Source organism: Tachysurus fulvidraco, chromosome 19, assembly GCF_022655615.1.
Source record: "Tachysurus fulvidraco isolate hzauxx_2018 chromosome 19, HZAU_PFXX_2.0, whole genome shotgun sequence".
Classification (NCBI taxonomy): domain Eukaryota; kingdom Metazoa; phylum Chordata; class Actinopteri; order Siluriformes; family Bagridae; genus Tachysurus; species Tachysurus fulvidraco.
The window spans coordinates 9,249,266-9,269,117 of NC_062536.1; the positions used below are offsets into that span (position 1 = coordinate 9,249,266).

General features: G+C 38.7%; 1 protein-coding gene across 4 annotated transcripts in view; it reads left to right on the plus strand.

The window, feature by feature from the left end:
* Positions 1–3,774: 3,774 nt before the first annotated feature.
* Positions 3,775–19,852, plus strand: part of tbc1d22a (TBC1 domain family, member 22a) — a 148,038-nt gene continuing 131,960 nt past the window's right edge. For 3 of the 4 annotated variants that reach the window (XM_027151450.2, XM_027151453.2, XM_027151454.2), the window contains exons 1-4: positions 3,775–4,010; positions 5,867–5,923; positions 10,786–11,198; positions 13,689–13,868. In XM_027151450.2, the coding sequence (XP_027007251.1) occupies positions 3,949–4,010; positions 5,867–5,923; positions 10,786–11,198; positions 13,689–13,868 (712 nt within the window). In that variant the 5' untranslated portion in view covers positions 3,775–3,948. The remainder of the gene's footprint in view (positions 4,011–5,866; positions 5,924–10,785; positions 11,199–13,688; positions 13,869–19,852) is intronic. The other variant, XM_027151451.2, reaches the window with a different exon arrangement.

Below are 19,852 nucleotides of genomic sequence, written 5' to 3' on the forward strand. Positions count from 1 at the left end.
AAAAAGGCACGTGTTTTTTTCCTGTTTTTTTTTTTTTTTTTTTTTTAAAGTACCGGCTTTATTGTGCGACCTTGTTATATAGTTAGTAACGACAGTGACTCTGAATCGTTAAACGCGCATGCGCGAATGACGTCATGTCGTGTGTGCGTCGACACCGCCATTCTTAAAAAAAATTATACAATGCTCCTCAACTTTGTATGGAAGAATAAAACTAATTTTGTCAAGAAATCTGTACTTATGAATACCATTGATAAGGGGGGTTTAAATTTTCTCGATTTTACCACTTTAAACAACACCTTTAAGATAAACTTGGGTTAGGGTTATAGTTTATAAGCTTTATATTAACCTGTAATTATAGCATTATGAAAATCCCTATCAAATTATCCCTTTTTCATAGGCAAATGTTATTAGCTTGGTCCCTAATCTTCACACAATTTTACACCTCATTCATATATAATTTGGGATAATAAGGATCTTCTGTATAAACATAAATCTCTTTTCTTTAATAGTTGGTTTAAAAATGGAATTATTTTTGTATCTCAGCTTTTCAATCAGAATGGTTCAATCTGTAGTTATTCTAAATTCTTACTAAAGCATGGAATTCCTGTTACTCCAACAGAATTTGTGGTTGTGGCTGATGCAATGCCACAAGGAGGTCTTATGCCTTTTAAGGGATTTTCTTTTTCATCTTTTTGTCACTCAGTGGATCCATTGTGCCTTTCTTCATCTAAGACAAAAAAAAAATCAGAAAATTAGAGTCTTGTTTCAGGAGGAATCTGTTTCTATGCCATATGTAATTTCTTATTGGAATGGACTTGTAAGTGACATTCCCTAGGAAAAAAGTTTGGATATTACCTTACAAGTATTTAGTAACTAACAAAGTGAGAGAAATGACTTGTAAGTTAATTCATAGGTTTTACCCAGTTGTGTTCTCTCAGAAGACTTAAGAATGATATTAATACCCTCTGTTTCTTTCTGTTTAGAGAAACCTGTAAACTACTTTACATTTATTTTGGAATTGCTCTCACACATTGACATTTTGGTGTGACTTTTGTGACTATATTAAATGTTATGTTTATCCAAATTTGAAATTTACATACAGAAATGTGATTTTTGGCTTTCATGAATGTGAAAAGAAAAAATATATTTATTTTATTTTATAAACCTTATGTTTCTGTTAGCCAAATATCACATTCATAAATGTAAGTTTTCAAAGTGCAAACCACTTTTTAAATTTAAGTTTAGATTTAGTGTCATGCACTTTCAGTGCACAGACACCACCACCACAACAAAACACAAGGCAATAAAAACAATATACACATATATAAATACAAATAGACAAAAGAAACTGAAAAATAAAATAATAAATTGTATGTACATTTGTGCTGTAGATGATGGAATAGAACAGAATGAGATGCAGGGATGGAGGTGGTGACAATTAAATGTGAGGTTATTACACATTGTTATTGCATAATGGGAACATTTAACTATTTATGAGGTTGATGGACTGGAGAAGAAACTGTTCTTGTGCTGGTTGTGCTGGTGTTTGGGGCTCTATAGCACTACTAAGAAATGAATCTCCTAATTATTTTATCTAACTTCAAAAGTTTTCAGATAAATAAGACTTTTGTTCCACCCACACAGAAAGCAGTTATGAAACTGATTTTAACTCCTCGGAGCACAATACTTCTTTTTGACAAGGAGGTCATGAGTCAAAGCTATTGGATTTTGGCATAGACTTGATTCCTTAGTCAGATAAACATCAGTATTTGTCATTCTAGTCCCCTTAAGCAGTCTATTTCAATATTGTAGTGTTGCTTAAACAAGATTTACTTTGTATACATGTGAGCCCTTGAGGCTGCCTTGTTAATGTGATGCTAATTCCTTTGTTTTATTAGACTTTTACATTTATGGCGTTTGGTAGAAGTCCCTTATGAAAATATCAATAAATCCTGATACAGGTTCACTAGGTCGCAGACTAAGAATAGCATGAGTCTAAAAGCCCATGTAGAAGCATGAAATGAAACACAGAGAGCTTTATTCTCAAAGGCTAATTTAAGAACGTTGGGAAGAGGTAGAACTTGGTTCTTGTCGTGGTTCAAAGACTCGCAGTGACTCGGCTGTTTGGACAACTAGTCGAAGTTTATTTTACTGGCTATGTGCAAGAACAGTCCATCTTGATTTGTACCTTCCTTGTATGCTGAGATATGGTGGGATCAGTCAAGCACTGCTACTGTATGGTGTGGAATGGTATGGTATGGTGCTGGTCTGTTTTTTTGCTTTGTAGGCAAGCATCAGTATTTCAGGAAGCCAGTGTAGCAGTGTGGTGGTGTGGGAGATCTTATGGAAATAAGGTTGAAGGCAATTAAATTCTGGATCATCTGCAGAAGCAGACCTGCCAGGAGCAAGCACCTGAGTGATCTGTGTGGGCAGAAATTGACAAATCCTTCTGTTGTGGTATCAGTGTTTGCTGTTAGTGAAAAAAATGTATCTTCATGATTTAGATGTATGTGTCAGTTTATGATTATGTTCCCTGTTCTGATGAAGCCCTGTGGGTTTGGAGCCAGTTCTGTGGATAACCACTAAGCCTGTATTTGTAAGGTAAGTGTGACTCACCAATAAAAGACTGAGTGCATTGTTTTCAACAGTGCTTCCCGGTAAAGCTTTTTCCTCCTCCATGCCACAATGTAAACATTTTCATTACACTTCCAATCATAATGTAAGTAAACAACTGGTCCAGTTTAACTTAAAAGGACTTCAAAGTTATATTATATAATGGCTTTCATGTCTTACTTTGCAAAAATGTTCACAATAAATTTTAAAACGGATTTCCCTGAATTCCCTGTGATAGAAGACTGATCAGCAGGATCTGACCATTAAGTCCTGAAATGCTTATTACGATAAGATAAGATAAGATAAGATAAGATAAGATAAGATACCTTTATTCGTCCCACAATTGGGAAATTTCTCTGTTACAGCAGCAAAGAGAAAGAAATGCAAATATATAAAAGAATAGAGCCATAATATAATATACAGTATATACACAACACAATATATAAATACAGAGAAGAAAAAAAGAGACCACGAGTAAATAGTTACACTAACAGACATATTGCACACAGATAATATTGCACATTTTTCAAAATTTCTCTTATTGCACGTGTTGTTTAAAATACTTTGTTATTGTTATCATTTCAGTTAAACGGTAATCCAGTGTGAAATTATGGAGACTTATTCACTGGGAGCAGCTTTGATTGTAAAGTCTAATAGCAGCAGGGAGAAAAGACTGTCTGTCGCTCATTAAAGATGAATGAATGAATGAATGAATGAATGAATGAATGAATGAATGAATGAATGAATGAATGAATGAATGAATTAATGGATGAATAGATGAATGGTTGAATGAATGAATGAATGGATGATGGATGAATAAATTAATGGATTGATGGATGGATGAATAAATGAATGAATGAATGGATGAAATAGATGTATGGATGAAGTAAATACAGTTAGAAATCTATATTGTGATAAAATTATATAAGAATTCTGATACACTAATCACACTCAGAGTAAGAGCGTTAACAAAAAAACGACGTAAATAAACCAAATAAAATTCTGTTTATTTTCTAACTAAAGTAAAAGTAAAAGTGGTGCTTGATATCCAGCTGGATGTTTTTTTCCCCCCGACAGTAGCCTTGCAGCAGAGCACACTTCTGATTGGACAGCTACTACTCCCTGATTGGTCATCTCCCAGTAGACTTTCTCGGTCTAACCAATCAGGTCGCTGCTTGCTTCTCGCGCTGCACCAACATGGCGGCTTTCTGAGTTTACGAAGAGGAAAAAAATAGCGAATGTGTAAATAAACCGACTTTACGTTAATTAGAGATTCCGTCAGTCGTTTAAAGTGGTTGAGGTTTTGATGATCTATCGCACAGAGAGAAATAAAACATGTCGAGTGACGGAAGTAAAAAGCAATTCTGGAAAAGGAACACAGCGAAGGTTCCTGGCAGGTAAAGTGACGTGTTCATGCTAGCTGCTGTTAGCTGCTGTTAGCTGCTAATGCTAAAGTCCAGTGTGCTTAACGGTCTAAATAAAATCTGGCGTCATTCACATTATTCCTCGTTGGTCATTTTGATCGCATGCTGTGATTCTTATGGCTTTTATACTCGTTTACAAAAAAAATAATAAAAACACAAACAAAAAGGGAAGCTAGCTAGCTTAGCTAATTAGCCTTTAGCTTGCTAAGATTTCTTTCCCAGGAATGACACGTTTCCTGGAATTCCAGTGGCAACAGTTACTCGTATGAAATGTTTTAACACCTATTAATTAAAACGTTTTAGATGTTATTCGGACGCTAAAGAATATTATCCCGCACCTGTGGATGTAGCTGAATGTCATAGGTGTGTTGATGTGTGTGAAGTTGAGTGTGTATGTTTTGTTTACTTGTAATGAGCTACGATACGTTTAGCACTGCAGACGTCACAGTGTTTCCTCTTACTTCATTTGGATCGATAGAGGTTTGAGAGAGACGTCTTTCAGCTGTTTTTTTTTTTCTTTTCTCTCACTTGGCTACTAATTTAAAGCAGTGACACTTGCAGTGTTGTTAACACGTCAGGGGAAAGTAGTTGCATAAAAAGTTGCCTTAGACGCCTTTTGGACTCAAACTATATTAAATGAAAGAAATATCTGAAGATAAACAATGTTTTCTTAGAAGAGAAAACTGTAGAAACCCAACTCAGGTGATCAGATTGTGTGGGGCTTTAGTGGTTAACATCTGCAGAGATGGGGGCTTTATTCCTGCCTCTGGTTCCGGTGTGTGTGGAGTTTGCACACAGTGTGCTATAGGCGTTTAAACGGGGTAATCCGGTTTCCTCCCTCGCTCCGAAGACATACGCTGATTAGCATCTCTAAATTGTGTATGAGATTGTTGCTTTTAATGGGTTGTCGTCCAGGTTGTCCCCCACTTTGTGCCCTGATTCTCATGGTATAAACACTTTGTAAGATAAGCAGTGCAAAAGATCAGGAGGAATCACCAGATTTAAATAATCTTAAAATCTTAAAATATTATTATTCCACGTAAACAGTGTTCAGAATATCAAACTTGTATGGGTGCATTAGTTGGTGGCTGTAAAAATGAGCGCTACAGAAAATGTTACAAAGTTACATAATTTGTTACTACAAAATACACTAAATTGTCAGGGAATGTTGGTTAGTATATGGCGTTTTTGCATACTTGCCAATTTATTGCTGGTTGTGTTTTGTTTAAAAAAAAAAAAGGATAATATAACAAAAATTTTTAAAACTTTCAGAAAATTTCAGGGGGTGAGGGCAGGGGGTGCTGTAGAGGATTGTAATGAGGAGCAGGATGGTATAATGTGGCTTTTTGAGAAGGGTCATGGAAAAGTTACCAATTACATGATCACTTTGTGCTTTATTTATTTCAATGATTTGGCTCTGATTGCAGTTTTAAAAAAAAATTATTGACAAACAGCACATCAGGATTTTTAGCCATTTATACACTGTGGAGCAACTTGCAACTTGTATACGTATTTATCATGTATTAATGTGGTGTACTCTGTCATTAACATGTATAACAATGTGATGTGTACAAGAGTCTTTACAGACTACAAGAGCAGTTGAATTCATTTATTCACACAAGAAAAGGACTTATACCTGGATTAAGCCTTAGGTTTTAATAATGAACATGAGGTAGGCCTGTAATTAAAGAAACAAACAGGGATTTGATGGAGAGTTGGGTTTTGTTGTGAGAATTTAATGCCCTTGAAAACGGGTCAATGGTGGGAAAAAAGTTTCAAACACTTGATATACACTAACCTAAGCTATATTGATCTTTTTCTGTTTGCAGTATACAACACGTTTATGGAGCCCAGCATCCTCCATTTGATCCTCTCCTACATGCTAAGTAAGTGCTTACTGTTATTATATTGCATTATTCTACGCTTTACAGACCACACCAGTGCAGTGGGAGCTGCAATAACCTATTCTTATTCTGTTAGTCGTACAGATACGTTCTTCTTACGGAAAGCTTTACTATAGCACAGAGACATTCTGAAGGTTCTGGAGCTTCAGGCCTCGACCATATTATATTATCACACTCGGTCAGATCCGTCTAATATTCATTTGTAAAAGTAAATGAATGAAGCAAAAGATCAGATTTCTCTCACCAGGCCGTGAGTAAATGAAGTGACCCGTGGGGAGAGAGAGAGAGAGAGAGAAACTGTCTGTCAAACATTTACCAGTGAGCTGTTACTATGGCAACAGTTTTGTATTGTATGGAGAAATCCGTTAATATAATCCTGCTATATATAAAGTACTGTTATGGAAGATAAATAAACATCTTGTGACCAATGATCAGGGCTGTGGTGTGAATGAAGACTAATTAAAAGGCCAGCGCTATCACTCAGGATGATTTGTGTTACTGCTAAGAAATTATTCAGACATGACAAGTATTTGTGTGTGTGTGTGTGTGTGTGTGTGTGTGTGTGTGTGTGTGTGTGTGTGTGAGACATTAAGCAGCATGGAGCAATAATGGCCTAGTGTAGACCAATGATTTCCTTAAAAACCTGAAAACAACACCTGTTTACAATGTCATTTGTGGCCCCGGTTTGTTTTGACATTCGTGCAGAACCTTTTCTTTAACATATTGTACCACGCTGGAGGTGGCTCGGGCCCCGGGGGCTTCTCACACAAACTGACAGATTCAGGTCGCTTTCCATTTAGTATGCCAAAGCTTAAGCTTCTCATTTCTCCAGATAGTCACAAACATTCATAGCTTCATTAGGCAGCTCCAGAATGCACTTTTCTATTTTGAGCCAACAGGTTGTTTCACTCCTGACACGGCCAGCTGAAATGACGTTGGTACTAATTATCTTCACTGGCTTCTACACAGACGCAGCTTGCTTTCTTATTATTTCGTGCTCCTTCATGATATCAGGGTGTGTATAACCCCAGGTTTTATCTGATTTCACTGCTTATATAAGCAACATCCAGACAGTCACTCCAGGAGCTTCTGATTTTTTTCATCGGTGCAGAAATGAATGTGTGGAACATGAGTACAGCTATTATAGGAAATAATTACATAAGGGTCTTCACTGGGGTTTAAAAGAGGAATCACATGTTTGCAATTTGAATAGAATTGTTTTATAATGAATCATTTTAATATACTTAAAATTTGATAAAATTAAGGGCCTTGATCAAGGGCCCAACAGTGGCAGCTTGGCAGTACCCAGAGCCTTAACTTATTTGTGCCACCATTGCCCCAAATTTGTTAGATTTGACCCACAAAAATTTCTTAAATTCTGAGAAGGTCTGCAGCTTAATCAAGCTTTTTTGGCCACAACAATCAGAAAATAAATCTGAGTCAAATCCTTAAGGGACTGCACAATATCCAGCGTGGCAGTGGAGCTGTTATTTGTGTTTAAGAGACATGAGGTCCATAAGCCCAGTGTTGTTAGCAAGATGGCTTGTGTTTTTCTACATCTGTGCCTATGTGCAAACACCGACCATAAGAGAAGAACTGCATGAAGTCAACAGCTTAATAATAATAATAAAATATTTTATGAAGGAAAATTTTTCGCTCAAGCAAATAATCAGAACTGTGTGAAAGAGGAGACAAAAATGATGCCAAAATAAATCCTGACAGTCAAATCTAACACTTTAGATACTTTTCTTAATTTGGATTTTTATTTATTTATTTTTATTTTAATTTTAATGGGAAAGCTACCTAATTAAAAACGCTGGGTGTTTCGACAGCACAGCCATTTTCACACAGTCGGAACAGCAGATGAAAGCTGTTTGGAGCTGTTTCACGCTTTCTACAAGGGACATTAGACAAGTGAATTATAAACCGTTCAAGTATAAGAAAGCTGTAACGCACAAGGACGTCTCCACCGCAGGTTTGATGCATCAGCTTTTGACGAACACGGAGCATCCTGCTAAATCTGTAGAATCCAGCAGAGCGACAGAAGCAGAATGGAAAGTCTCCACTAGCACAATGAGGTTATCTGTAGCCACAGGGTTTAATCACAAACAACAAATCTATAAAAAAGTAGAACAACAAATCTAGTGGACATGATCGCTCTGGCTGACCGACTGCTGTCTCTCCTTGTGATTTTGTAGATCAGTAGAGAACACTGAGCTGTGCGACTCGGACAAAATGTTACGCTATGCATATAGAGAATAGAGCTCCTGTCTTTTAAAACTAGTGCAATTATTTAAGTTTATTATCTACTCAGCTTTGTCCTATGTCTCGACCTGACTCCCCCAGCTGATCGCTTTAATAGTCACGCAGACCCAGGGATCTGCTTCAGGTAATGCTCACATCCAACAGCAGAAGGTTGTTGGTGCCAGATGGGCTGGTTTAAGTGTTTCAGAAACTGCTGATCTCCTGGGATTTTCACACACAGGAGTCCCTAGAGTTTACAAAGAACTATGTAAGAAACATCGTACGAGCGGCCGGGTCTGAAAATTAAAGCAAAGCTCATACGTACAGTACAGAAATGTTATCACCGCAACTCACTGTACTGTATAATCATCAGGAGGTGTTGAAATAGTAATAACGTTTGTCAGTGGGAGGCACAACTAACATTCCGAATCAATTTTCTTGCTCCTAAATGCAACATTCTGGATGATTTGGCATATTTATACAGTGTGTGTGTGTGTGTGTGTATATATATATATATATATATATATATATATATATATATATATATATATATATATATATATATATATATATATATATATATATATATATATATATATATATATATATATATATATATATATATATATGTATGTGTGTGTGTGTGTGTGTGTGTACTGTATATATGTATATGTGTACTGTATATATGTATAAAATTTAGCAGCATATATCTGCATCATATCATGCGAGATGAAGAACCAGCATGTGTTGTGGTGCTACTGTCTTTACCCTCATTGGTCGTCCCTACACTAGTCGTCACTCCATATCAGCACACAGTTAAACTTCATCACTGGACACGCCCACATCACGTCACCAAAGCTCGCTGTCGAGCGTGTGGCCGGAAGTCGCCAGCCCTTGTTGAAAATGAATGACCTCCAGTCGTTTTTTTGCTGCACGTCTCTATGTGTGAAGATCTTGTCTATGAGAGGCAGCAGAGAAGAACAGCCGGACCAGCTGGAATGGAAACTAACTCAGATAGTCACTCTTTATAACTGTGGTGAGCAGAAAAGCATCGCAGAATGCACTAGCATTGAGCTGGATGAGCTACAACAGCAGAAGAGCACATCAGGATCCTCTCGTGTCAGTCAAGAACAGAAAGCTGAGCCTATCGTGGTGTCAATACACTGTGATGTAACAACTGTCTCCTTCTTTTCCTAATAAATACTAATCAGGTGCTCAGTAAGTGGGCACCAGTAATAAAGGTGTTTGGATGGTGCATCGCCAAAACAAAAAAATTCCAAGTAAATATATATATATATATTTTTTAATGAATAGTTTAATTAAAAAAATATGCTTTGGAAAGTTTTTCTTTTTCCTGAACAAAATGACTCCTGAACTGCGTGTGTACGATGGTCTGGGTTGTGTTTTAGACCCGTGAACATCGTGTTAATTAGCCGTGTCACTTGCGTGGGTAGAGAGGTTTGTAAGATAGAGGAACTGAATCAGTGTTTCTAGCTTTTTGACCAAATTAAACACACTGTGATTTCTCAGACTGCTGTTGGAGTTAAATAACACTCAGAAGTGCAAATTGACATCGGCTCCAGGAGCAATAAAGCATCCCTTTAATTAACATTTTCTAGAAGGAAGTAGAAGGAAGAGTGCAGAGACGCTGCAGTCCAGAGTTCTTCATGATGTTTCTCAGGTGGAAAGCAGGGCTCTTGTCAGTCTTCTGCCGCTTCTGTAAGGAAGGAAAATATTTATTTATTTATTTATTTATTTATTTATTTATTAAATGAAATGTATTAAAGTTATTTCGCTGCTATTCTACACAAGTGAGGTTAAAGAGCTCAGTGTCCTCTGTCACTGTAGACGTCTTTATGGGAAAGCCGAGAGAGACATCCGCTACTCGCTAGTGATAATAGGCTCACAGCTTCTGTGCAAAACTGAAAGGGTGATAAATTAATTAAACTACATTTGGGGTGAAGATAAATGTGTAGAAATAGTTTTGAGATACCAGATGTTTACTACTACAGACACTGGTTGTTAATACTGCTTTGGCATCTCTTACTCTCTCTCCCCGTCTGTCTGTCTGTCTGTCTGTCTCTCTTGCTCTCTCTCTCTCTCTCTCTCTCTCTCTCTCTCTCTCGTTTGCTCTCTCCCCCCCTCTCTCCCCATTGTCTGTCTGTCTGTCTCTGTCTGTCTCTCCCTTGATCCCCCTCCCTCTCTCTCTCACTCTCTTGTTTTCTCTCTCTCTCCCCCATTGTCTGTCTGTCTGTCTCTGTCTACCCCCCACTGTCTGTCCGTCTCTCCCTCTACCCCCCCACTCTCTTGTTTGCTCTCTCTCTCCCCGATTGTCTTTCTGTCTCTGCCTAACCCCATTGTCTGGCTGTCTCTCCCTCGATCCCCCACTGTCTCTCTCTCTATCTCTATCTATCTCTGTCTCTCTCTCTCACTCTCTTGTTTGCTCTCTCTGTCTGTCTGTCTGTCTGTCTGTCTCTCCGTCTACCCCCCTCTCCCCCATTCTCTCTCTCTCTCTCTCTCTCTCTCTCTCTCTCTCTCTCTCTCTCTCTCTCTCTCTCACTCACATATTGTCTGTCTCTCTCTCTTTCTCTTTCCCCCAGTTTGATCAAAGCTGGAAACAAGCCGCCCGTTACGAGCACACCCGGAAAGCCGAAGAAAGCCACCACATTTCAGGAGTTCGAGAGCATCACGAGTGATGCGTGGGACGTGGGGGACGACGATGATGAGCTCCTCGCCATGGCTGCCCAGAACCTCAACATCGAGGTGGTGATGGAGACGGCCAACAAGGTGATCGAGAACCACAGTAAGCAGCAAGAGCGACGACAGCAGCAGCTTGACGAACCTCCAGGGCCAGAAGAGAAATATGACGAGGAGGGGCACGGCAAAGATGAAGAAGAGAGGCTGGAGGAGGACGAGACAACCACAGAGCTGTCCTTTAGCTCGGAGCGTTTCCACCACAGCGACAGCCGGCTGGTGAAGTCCCACAGTGAAGCACCTATCGGATCGCCAAAGGGTTTGTACATTTTCACCTCCCTTTATGTATTTACTTCCTTATATACGTCTGTTTCCCTGCACTTACAGTCACACCCAAAAGGGTTTGTGGTCAAATATAGTTTGTTTATGAGCTTCAAATTGTATTTGCTTATGAACAAACCCATCTTTGTTTACTTTAAAGATATAGAAACATTTGTGTGAAAAAATAACCGCTTGTGTCTTTTTTGGAACGTTTCTATGAATATATTGCCCCTTGTAGAAATACTTATGAAGAACTACAAATTCCTAAAGCCCCCAGTGTCTACTTTCATATGTCACCACGACCTAAGCACCACGGTGAAGAAATTCCAGGCAGAAATTCATTTTTTTTTTGTCACTGAGTAAATTAAAGCAGTCATTTAAATGGGCCCGGCTGCGAGTTGGCTTTATAAACAGAAACCACAGACCACAACTAGCGTGTGTGTGTGTGTGTGTGTGTGTGTGAGACAGCAGATAGAATAACAGGTCTGTTATACGTGCACTCGGACGCCTACTGTTCTGACTCTGTGGATAGAGACACTGTACAGACACGGCAGAGGAGACGAGGACACGCTGTGATCTCTCTCTCTGCTACAGAACGTCTACAGCTTTGTTCAGGATCCTGGACTTCCCATCTTCCACTTCTTTCTTGCCCAGGATCGCGTGACAATGTTTTCATGCAAAGTCAACAGTGATGCACGCTATTTGTATTTCAGTGCTCGTCATGCAGATTTAATGTTAATGCAGAAGCCCGAGGCTTAGAACCGAACAGCAGCTTCTGCTCAAGGTGCCATTCCATGTACCACTAAAAGCATCATGGCTTTTTGATAGCCCTGACTGATGCACGTTACACTCATCTAAAAATCCTTTCACACGTACTCGTTCAAGTTTAAACGGTTTGCCGTCCAAGCCACACCGAGCCCTGCAGAATTACTAACTGATCATTCACACATGATTCTTTGATATCATTTTTACAGCTGGAGCTGCATGTTCAAGTGTGATCTCAGTGTGTGTGTGTGTGTGTGTGTGTGTGTGGGGTGGGGTGAGTGTGTGGGTGTGGTTTCTCATGTGGGTTAGTGACTTCACAGTGAGCTCATATCGTATTTCTACCAGAATTAGTGATAATATATATATATATATATATTATATATATATATAATATATATATAGTAATAACATTGTCATTATTGAAAATGTATGTTCAGATCTGCCCTGTTGGTGGCGCTAGAGTGCTAAAAACATGAACACTAAAATTGCTGTTTAGGAAGCTGAAACTCTCCTTTACCACTATACCAAATGAAATTAAAACGTGTAGAAAGTGTATTAGTATTGAATAATAATAATAACATACAGTTACAATAGGTTGCTTATGCCTTTATGTCTGTACCTTTAAGAGTCACAAAGAACTGGATCCAAACTCCTTGTGTGGCCAATACAACTGATTCTGATGCTGATTTTTGGTTCTCGGACTGAAAACATCTTAGGAGTTTCTTGTAACCCTTCTTTTCCAGAACAATCGTGTTTCAGTCTGCTGCTGGAATGGAAATTGATTTCTCAGACATTTTCATTCTGTAGAAACAAATGAATTATTATTATATCAGTCACAAGACTGAGGGATAATGAGTCAGGGGAATGTTGGCTTTCATCGTGTGGGATGTTTTTACTTCTGATGGGATCGTCTTCAACAGAACTGTAGTGGATGAACCCCGTCATATTTTAGATGCTTATGAACAAACACTCGAGACATCTCAGAGAGCTCTGATATCACTGAGTACTTTGAAGATATAAACATTTGTTTGAAACAAAAAATCAAACCTTTTCGGTTCATAGGAATTTTTCGATGAATTTTCTATTCCCACTAGTCGGCTACGCATAAACAGAAATATATTGTAGAAAAACAACAGATTCCTAAAGCCCTGAGTGTTTGTTTTCTGAGTGTGAGCCCGTCAGCACCACTGTGGCGTGTCACATGAAAGACATTTATTTCTCAACATGAACAAATTCTGTTTTTTTTTTTTTTGTCCTCTGGTTGCATAAAAAAAGTGTTGCATACACAGATACGTCACAGATCTGCTTATTGTTTAGTTACCAGAACTGTACATAACATATAATAAGATTTAAATGAAGCTTTAACAAAGGAATGAAGTGCACATGAATGGGCCATTTCTGGGGTTTTTTGTTTTTTTTTCTCAATGATGTCATAGTGCTTATAACAGAATGAGTAATAATATCCATGGCACTGGTGGTATTCTGCGTAGTCTCTCGTAGCCAAGGTCTCGTCGACTATGTAAGGCTTTTTAATGTTGATCATATTCTCATTAAAGATCCAACTAAATGACTAAGACTTCTCTCTGTGCCCTTGGAAAGGTTAGAGGATGTAGTAATATTTGGTCTTCATCTTCTGGTTGTGATCAATCAGTTCTAAACAGAGGTGAGACTTGTTTAATGCAGTGTTGTTAACACGCTTGTTGTGTTGTTGTATTGTTTTCAGAGATGAGTGGCGATCGCGCAGCGCTATACAGACAGCAGTCGCTTCCTCACAGACCCCTCATCCCCTTGGTGGCCCGCATGGCTGATCAGAACACATCAGGAACTCCTGCCATGACGGAGAGAGAGGCTTCTAGACTAGACAAGTTCAGACAGCTTCTGGCTGGACCTAACACAGACCTCGGTAAGCAGCTCACATTGTCACCTAGATGCTTATTTTTGACTGGATGCTCCACATCTTGAAGCGGCTGTTATATGGTGGTGTTATGTACGAGTATGTTCCGTCCAAACTCTTTTAAATCAGACAACTGAAGGTAATGCTGATGGATTGCTTTGTTTATCACTGGTGCTCAGGAAAAGCAGATTTGTGTTCAGGGTTGTTTGTTGTTGCCCAATGGAGAAATACGTTCAGCAACACCAGAATGAATGATTGTGATTGGATAGAACATTAGTGCTTTTACAAGCTAGTGGACTAGCTAATGAGTGCGTAATTTGTTCACCACTGTCTGTTAACACGTTCAATTATTTTTGTCAGATAGTCTTAGTAAGTGCCTTTGTTAATATGTTAACTAATTAATTACAGATTCTGTTCCAGACAGTAAAAAGACATTTTCTTTTTACTTTCAGATTTTTACATTAAATGTCGTCTAGCTTCATAAAACCCCCATGCTCCAAAGTATACTATAAAAGGTAACCAAAAAAGTCTGATTGTAACTATAAGGTAGCTTTTTATGGATCTGTTAAACACTGTATAAATTAATATGCAGCTATTGCTTTCCTCACCAGCAGACATTGTTGTTTAAGGAAGAAAGAAACAAAAAATGCCACACTTGTGTCACAATAAGTCTTTAAACAACCCTTAAGAATGTTCTAGATAATAACATTAACCTGAGTAGGGTTGGGTATCAAAATAAATTTTCCGATTCCAGTTCCAGTTGTGCCTTACGATTCCCGGTTCTGATTCCAATTCCATAATAAAAGAAATGTGAAAAATAATGCACAATTCCATTTGTGTTTATTAATCACTCTTTAAATATTTTAAACAGAGCATTTCGATTCATATCAATTTAAATAAATCTAACATCAAATTTAACATCCAGAATTACAACTTAGCAAAACAGTTAGCAATTTTTCTGAAGAAAAATGAACGTCTGCTTTCTCTGGGAGAAGACGAGACCTTTCCTGGCTTATTGTATCTCCAGCTGTGGAGAAAACCCTCTCAGAGGGGGTAGATTTGCGTCATTGTTGTAGCTTTGGAAATTAATCCACACTTTAGACTTTTTTTTTTTTAGACATGTTTAAAAGCGTAACAAAGCGTACCTCAGCACAGCAGCGAGAGTGACTGATTTCTGTGGTAAGCTGCGTTAATTTGGTTGCGTGACTGTGAACAGTGTAAATAATTAATATTCATGAGGTAAGACGTGGCTATTTAAAGTGACCGCTCCCAGCGTTTTGCCCGTCATCGCATCAGAACTGCGTTTGGAACCGAAACTTAAAAATTCCGCACGGTTCCGGTTCCTGTTAAAAAAGGTTTAAAGGTTCCCAACCACTCGTGGAAGCTAATGGGGTTCCAAATAAATAAATAATTAAATAAATATACCTGAGTCCGTTCTTTAAGGTACACACACATTTTATGGAATGAAACATGGTGGTGGTGGTGGTGCCGCCAAATTTAAAAATGAATTATTATTGTTATTCCAGACTTTACACGTAAATGGTGATGTGTATTACAAGGCGCATTTATTTATTTATTTATTTATTTATTTATTTATTTATTTATTTATTTATTAAATGAACACATTTTAGGAAAATTTCTAAACGTCCGAAAGTTCTAGTCGGTGGAGTAAACTCTATATTTGAAAATAACATTTATTGTTTTGTTTCTTTCTAATTCTTTAAGAATATTTAAAGTGTGATTTGTACAACGCTTCTGGTATTTCTTACTGTTCTATATCATCTTGGAGGAAACACAGGATCTGTTGGAACACACTACATTGTTACACAGTAAATGTTTGTGCGTATTTCGGGTTTTTCTTTTGATTTCTGGAAATCCTGGACCTGGCACACTTCAGATATTCTCTACACATTGCTTCAGAATGCCATGGCCTGGTGCAATGGTCCAGTAAAATCGAATCTTCATTTCATGCTGTGCTGCAGCGCACATTTCAAATAAAACATCTTTTTTTTTTATTGTAACAAATCAAATAACCTAGCACGCTGAACTGATGAGCCGGGATGAGATGAGTGTGAATAGATTCGGGCATGAATTCATGAACCGCTTTTCACTTAAGAAGCTGGTGCTGTGGGCTGATGATCTGTTCCACTGTAAAAACTCAGCTGGATGTCTTTGGAAAATAAGCCACAGTTGCTTGTCATTTTATTTCGCAAGCATGGAAGTAACATTGCAGACAGTATATTATACACGTAGGATACTTTTTTTGTAACTTTTCTAGCCACAAACTTAAGATGCCATATTGCTCTATCCATCCATCCAACCATCCATCCATCCATCCATCCATCCATTCAAAAGTTTTCCCTAAAATCCATCCATCCATCCATCCATCCATCCATCCATCCATCCATCCATCCATCCATCCATCCATCCATCCATCCATCCATCCATCCATCCATCCATCCATCCATCCATCCATCCATCCATCCATCCATCCAAACCCTTTTCCTAAAACCCATTCATCAGTCCATTCAACATTTTTCAATTCATCCATCCATCTATTCAAACCCCTTCCCTTATACCCATTCAACTATCTGTTCTCCATCCATCCATCCATCCATCCATCCATCCATGTTGTACTTTTAAGAGTTTGGCTTTTAAGGATCCATCTATCCCTGCCTCCCTCTCTCTTTCGCTTAGCAGAGGCTTTTTTTATCCTGGTCAGGGTCACTGTGGCTCCACAACCTGAGCAGATGTGTGATTTGGAAATATTTGCTTATTGTGATGCCAGTTCCTCATATCGCACCATGTACACCTGTGATCATGCACTGCTGCTGTTCACTATTAGCATGACTTTCAGTGTTGAGCCAGTCCATTTCCTTTGACTCAATAGTAGATATTAGCACAGAGGATTTAGATGTCTCCGGTTTTTGTGTTGAGTGTTTGATGACATGTCAGGTTTTGCTTAGCTGATTTTCTTCTTTTTAATCAAAAACCTCTCCATCTTTGCCGCGCATTAACAACACTCATGTCTCCATATGAGTTACAGCACAAAGACAATTCCATGCGAAAATGTTCAGAATAAAAAACAGAAAACTATAGGTGCTGCTGTTTTGCCCTATTTAAAATATCTAGGCTGTTTTTCCGACCTTGCACCCGAGTATCACAGTACGCCAACAGTTACTATAACTTATTTCTCCCTCATACATGCATAATATACTGTGCATGAAAATAAACCTCATGTAAACCTCAGTGCCCAGTCCCTAAACATGCACTAAAAATAATCTAAAAACAGGAGCGTGTTGAACCTTTAGACAACATGTACATATACACTCCTGTCGCTCCGTATAGACGAGCGTATAATTAGACAAGCTTCATCCTACTTCAAAACACTGACACTTCATGAAAGTTTCAGTGACACAAGCTTTGTTGGGCTGGTCTCCTGTGGTAACTGTCAGTTTGGCCAATATAAAAGCTTATGAGTAGATTGATAGGAAATGGAAATGCAGTTTAAGGTGTTAAGGCAAAGCTGAAAAGCTAGTCAAGGCTAGTCGTTCTCGTTTCTTTACCGTTTATTCATCCGCTGAAACATTGCATTAGATTCACTTATTCTTCTGTAAGACAGTGGAGTTTTAAACACTTATCTTATATTTATTCAGAATCTGGTGTTTTTTCCCTACCCCTATATGCGGGCAGAAGTTTTGTGCAGCAGTAATCAATGAGGTGGATGAAATCCCCATGCCTATGAATGGAAGATTAGGTCTATGCCTTGCATAAACTCTGCTGAGTTGATAGCCATTTTCACTCACTTTTTATTCTGTGTGCTTGAGGCTAAATGAGTTAGCTTTCAGTCCTGATCACCTCAGTGCTCACAGGTCAACATAACAGAAGCATGTCTGCTCACCAAGATGGATTGGTTATTATTTCTTATATATTTGCGACACCATTATATCCCTCCAGGATGTGTTGCTTCATTAACACTTCAGGTTCTTCACGATGACGCGATCCCTCGTTTTTGGCTCCCGTACCTCCCTAATTCTGTATTTGCCGGCTCCCCTGAAAGAAATATGAACTTAATTCCAGTTTACATGATTACAGCAAGGTACATTGGTTTGTGGGAGAGCAGTGACGGAGATATATCAGCCAGTTGTCCTTTCAGAGAGGTCGCTGTTCTCGTCCCCGGTCAGTGAAACCGAGGCTGCAAGCGAGCAGCACACTGATCACATTCTTCCTCCTACACGTCCCCTCTGTCCCTCACAAACACACCATTATTTCTCAGGCACTCAATAGGGGGAGACATTGCCCTCTGCTGTGGAGCTGTGGAGCTGTGGGAAGAAAAATCAGGGAAAAAGCAGAAACGCTTCAGAAAGTCATGTATATTTATACAGCCGCTCGCTTCGTCAGTGCTTTACCTTATTAGACTTGATTGTGATGCTAAATATTATTTAAATATTCTCATTTTCATCCATTGTGATAAACAATAGGGTTAATACTTTTTGCTGTCAGTGACAAATTGGAATACAAATTGTTTAATATTTTGATGATATAATTGGAATTGCATGATTACACATCTTTAAATGCAAAACAAACGCACAATAACTGGCCATGAACAGTTTTTAGTCGTATAATGGAGCTTTATTAGACATACTCGTTCTGGCCACATGACTCCTGAGGTGCTTTAACTTTTAAATCTTTCTCTGTGGCTAAATCTCTTCAGGTTATAGTGGGATGTATGTAGTGCACTATCAGGTGTTATACCCTGTGTAGTTGGTATACAGTGTCTAGTCAGTTTGAAGCATAACTGTGTATACAATATTCTTGTTAAACCTGTAAAAATCAGCTGAACAGAAGCATTTGCTAGGTCTGTAATCAAATTGTGATGTTCTTTTTTTTTTTTGCTTGATAAACACAACGATCGTAATGCATTTAAGAATAGTTTTTGCAGACATATTTTGAAACTTTTCACACAGCTCCAACATTTCTACTTCGTGTCATTGACCTGTTTTTGTTGTACGATCGCATATATTTATTTTTTTGTCAGCCTCTTCCCACTTGCCCTTTCAGATCCGTCCCTAGCCCGCATGGAAAAAAGCTGTTTGTCATACACAGCCCTGTTCGCAGAACAGACGCCGTGCTGATTTTTCTGTGGAAAGACTCGCATTTCCGATGAGTTTGACCTGTTCTAGCAGCAGGCAGGTCTCTTTTTTTTAATGCTCTCCCTATGTTCTTTTTTTAATGAGTGTGTCACGGAGTGGTGGCGGATTTTTTTTTTTGCCCGCATTTAAAGCCGGATGCAGTCGGAAGGTCAGCTTTCAGCCTTTTTTATACTTTCAGGGAGTGAGATATAGAATCACATGAAGCAATTACGCCACCACCATGCCTGTCGTTGCCATAGTAATGCGCGGCCCTCTGCTGAGGGTTTTGATCTCCTCTCGTCTTCTGCGACTAACCGGCATTTTCTCACTTTCGTACCTTCCTGTGGTGTCTCTTTGCTCGTACACGTGTTTGGTGTGCACCGCCGAAAATCCTGTTACACAGCAATTTACCGTATTATAGGATTAACATGCCTGCAGTTTCACTCTTAATAGACAGCATCGTAAATGACAGATGATTAAATTTGATGCTGCTCTTGTGCGATTGGTAAGGCAGAGGCTCTTGTGTTTATATGGAATTAAATACGCAAATGCTGTTTTCCATCGAGAAGAATCGGATAAGCAAAGAAACTTCCCCTTGACCCTGTATTTTCCTGCCTGCAAGTATTTTCTTTCCATCTCCTGAATTAAAACTTCTAAATTGATTGTTGTTCACTGAGGAATGAATACACTGCTGCTGTCTCTGCTACTAAACCGTATAGCGAAGCATCGCATGAGCCCCGAGTGCACACTGTGATAAGGCCGCTGCCTTTTTGTCACTGGAACTTGACCACTTTGGATCTTAATGGGATTGCATATGTATGAGCTGTAGTGCAGTGGATTACTCTGTATGCACACTGTGTG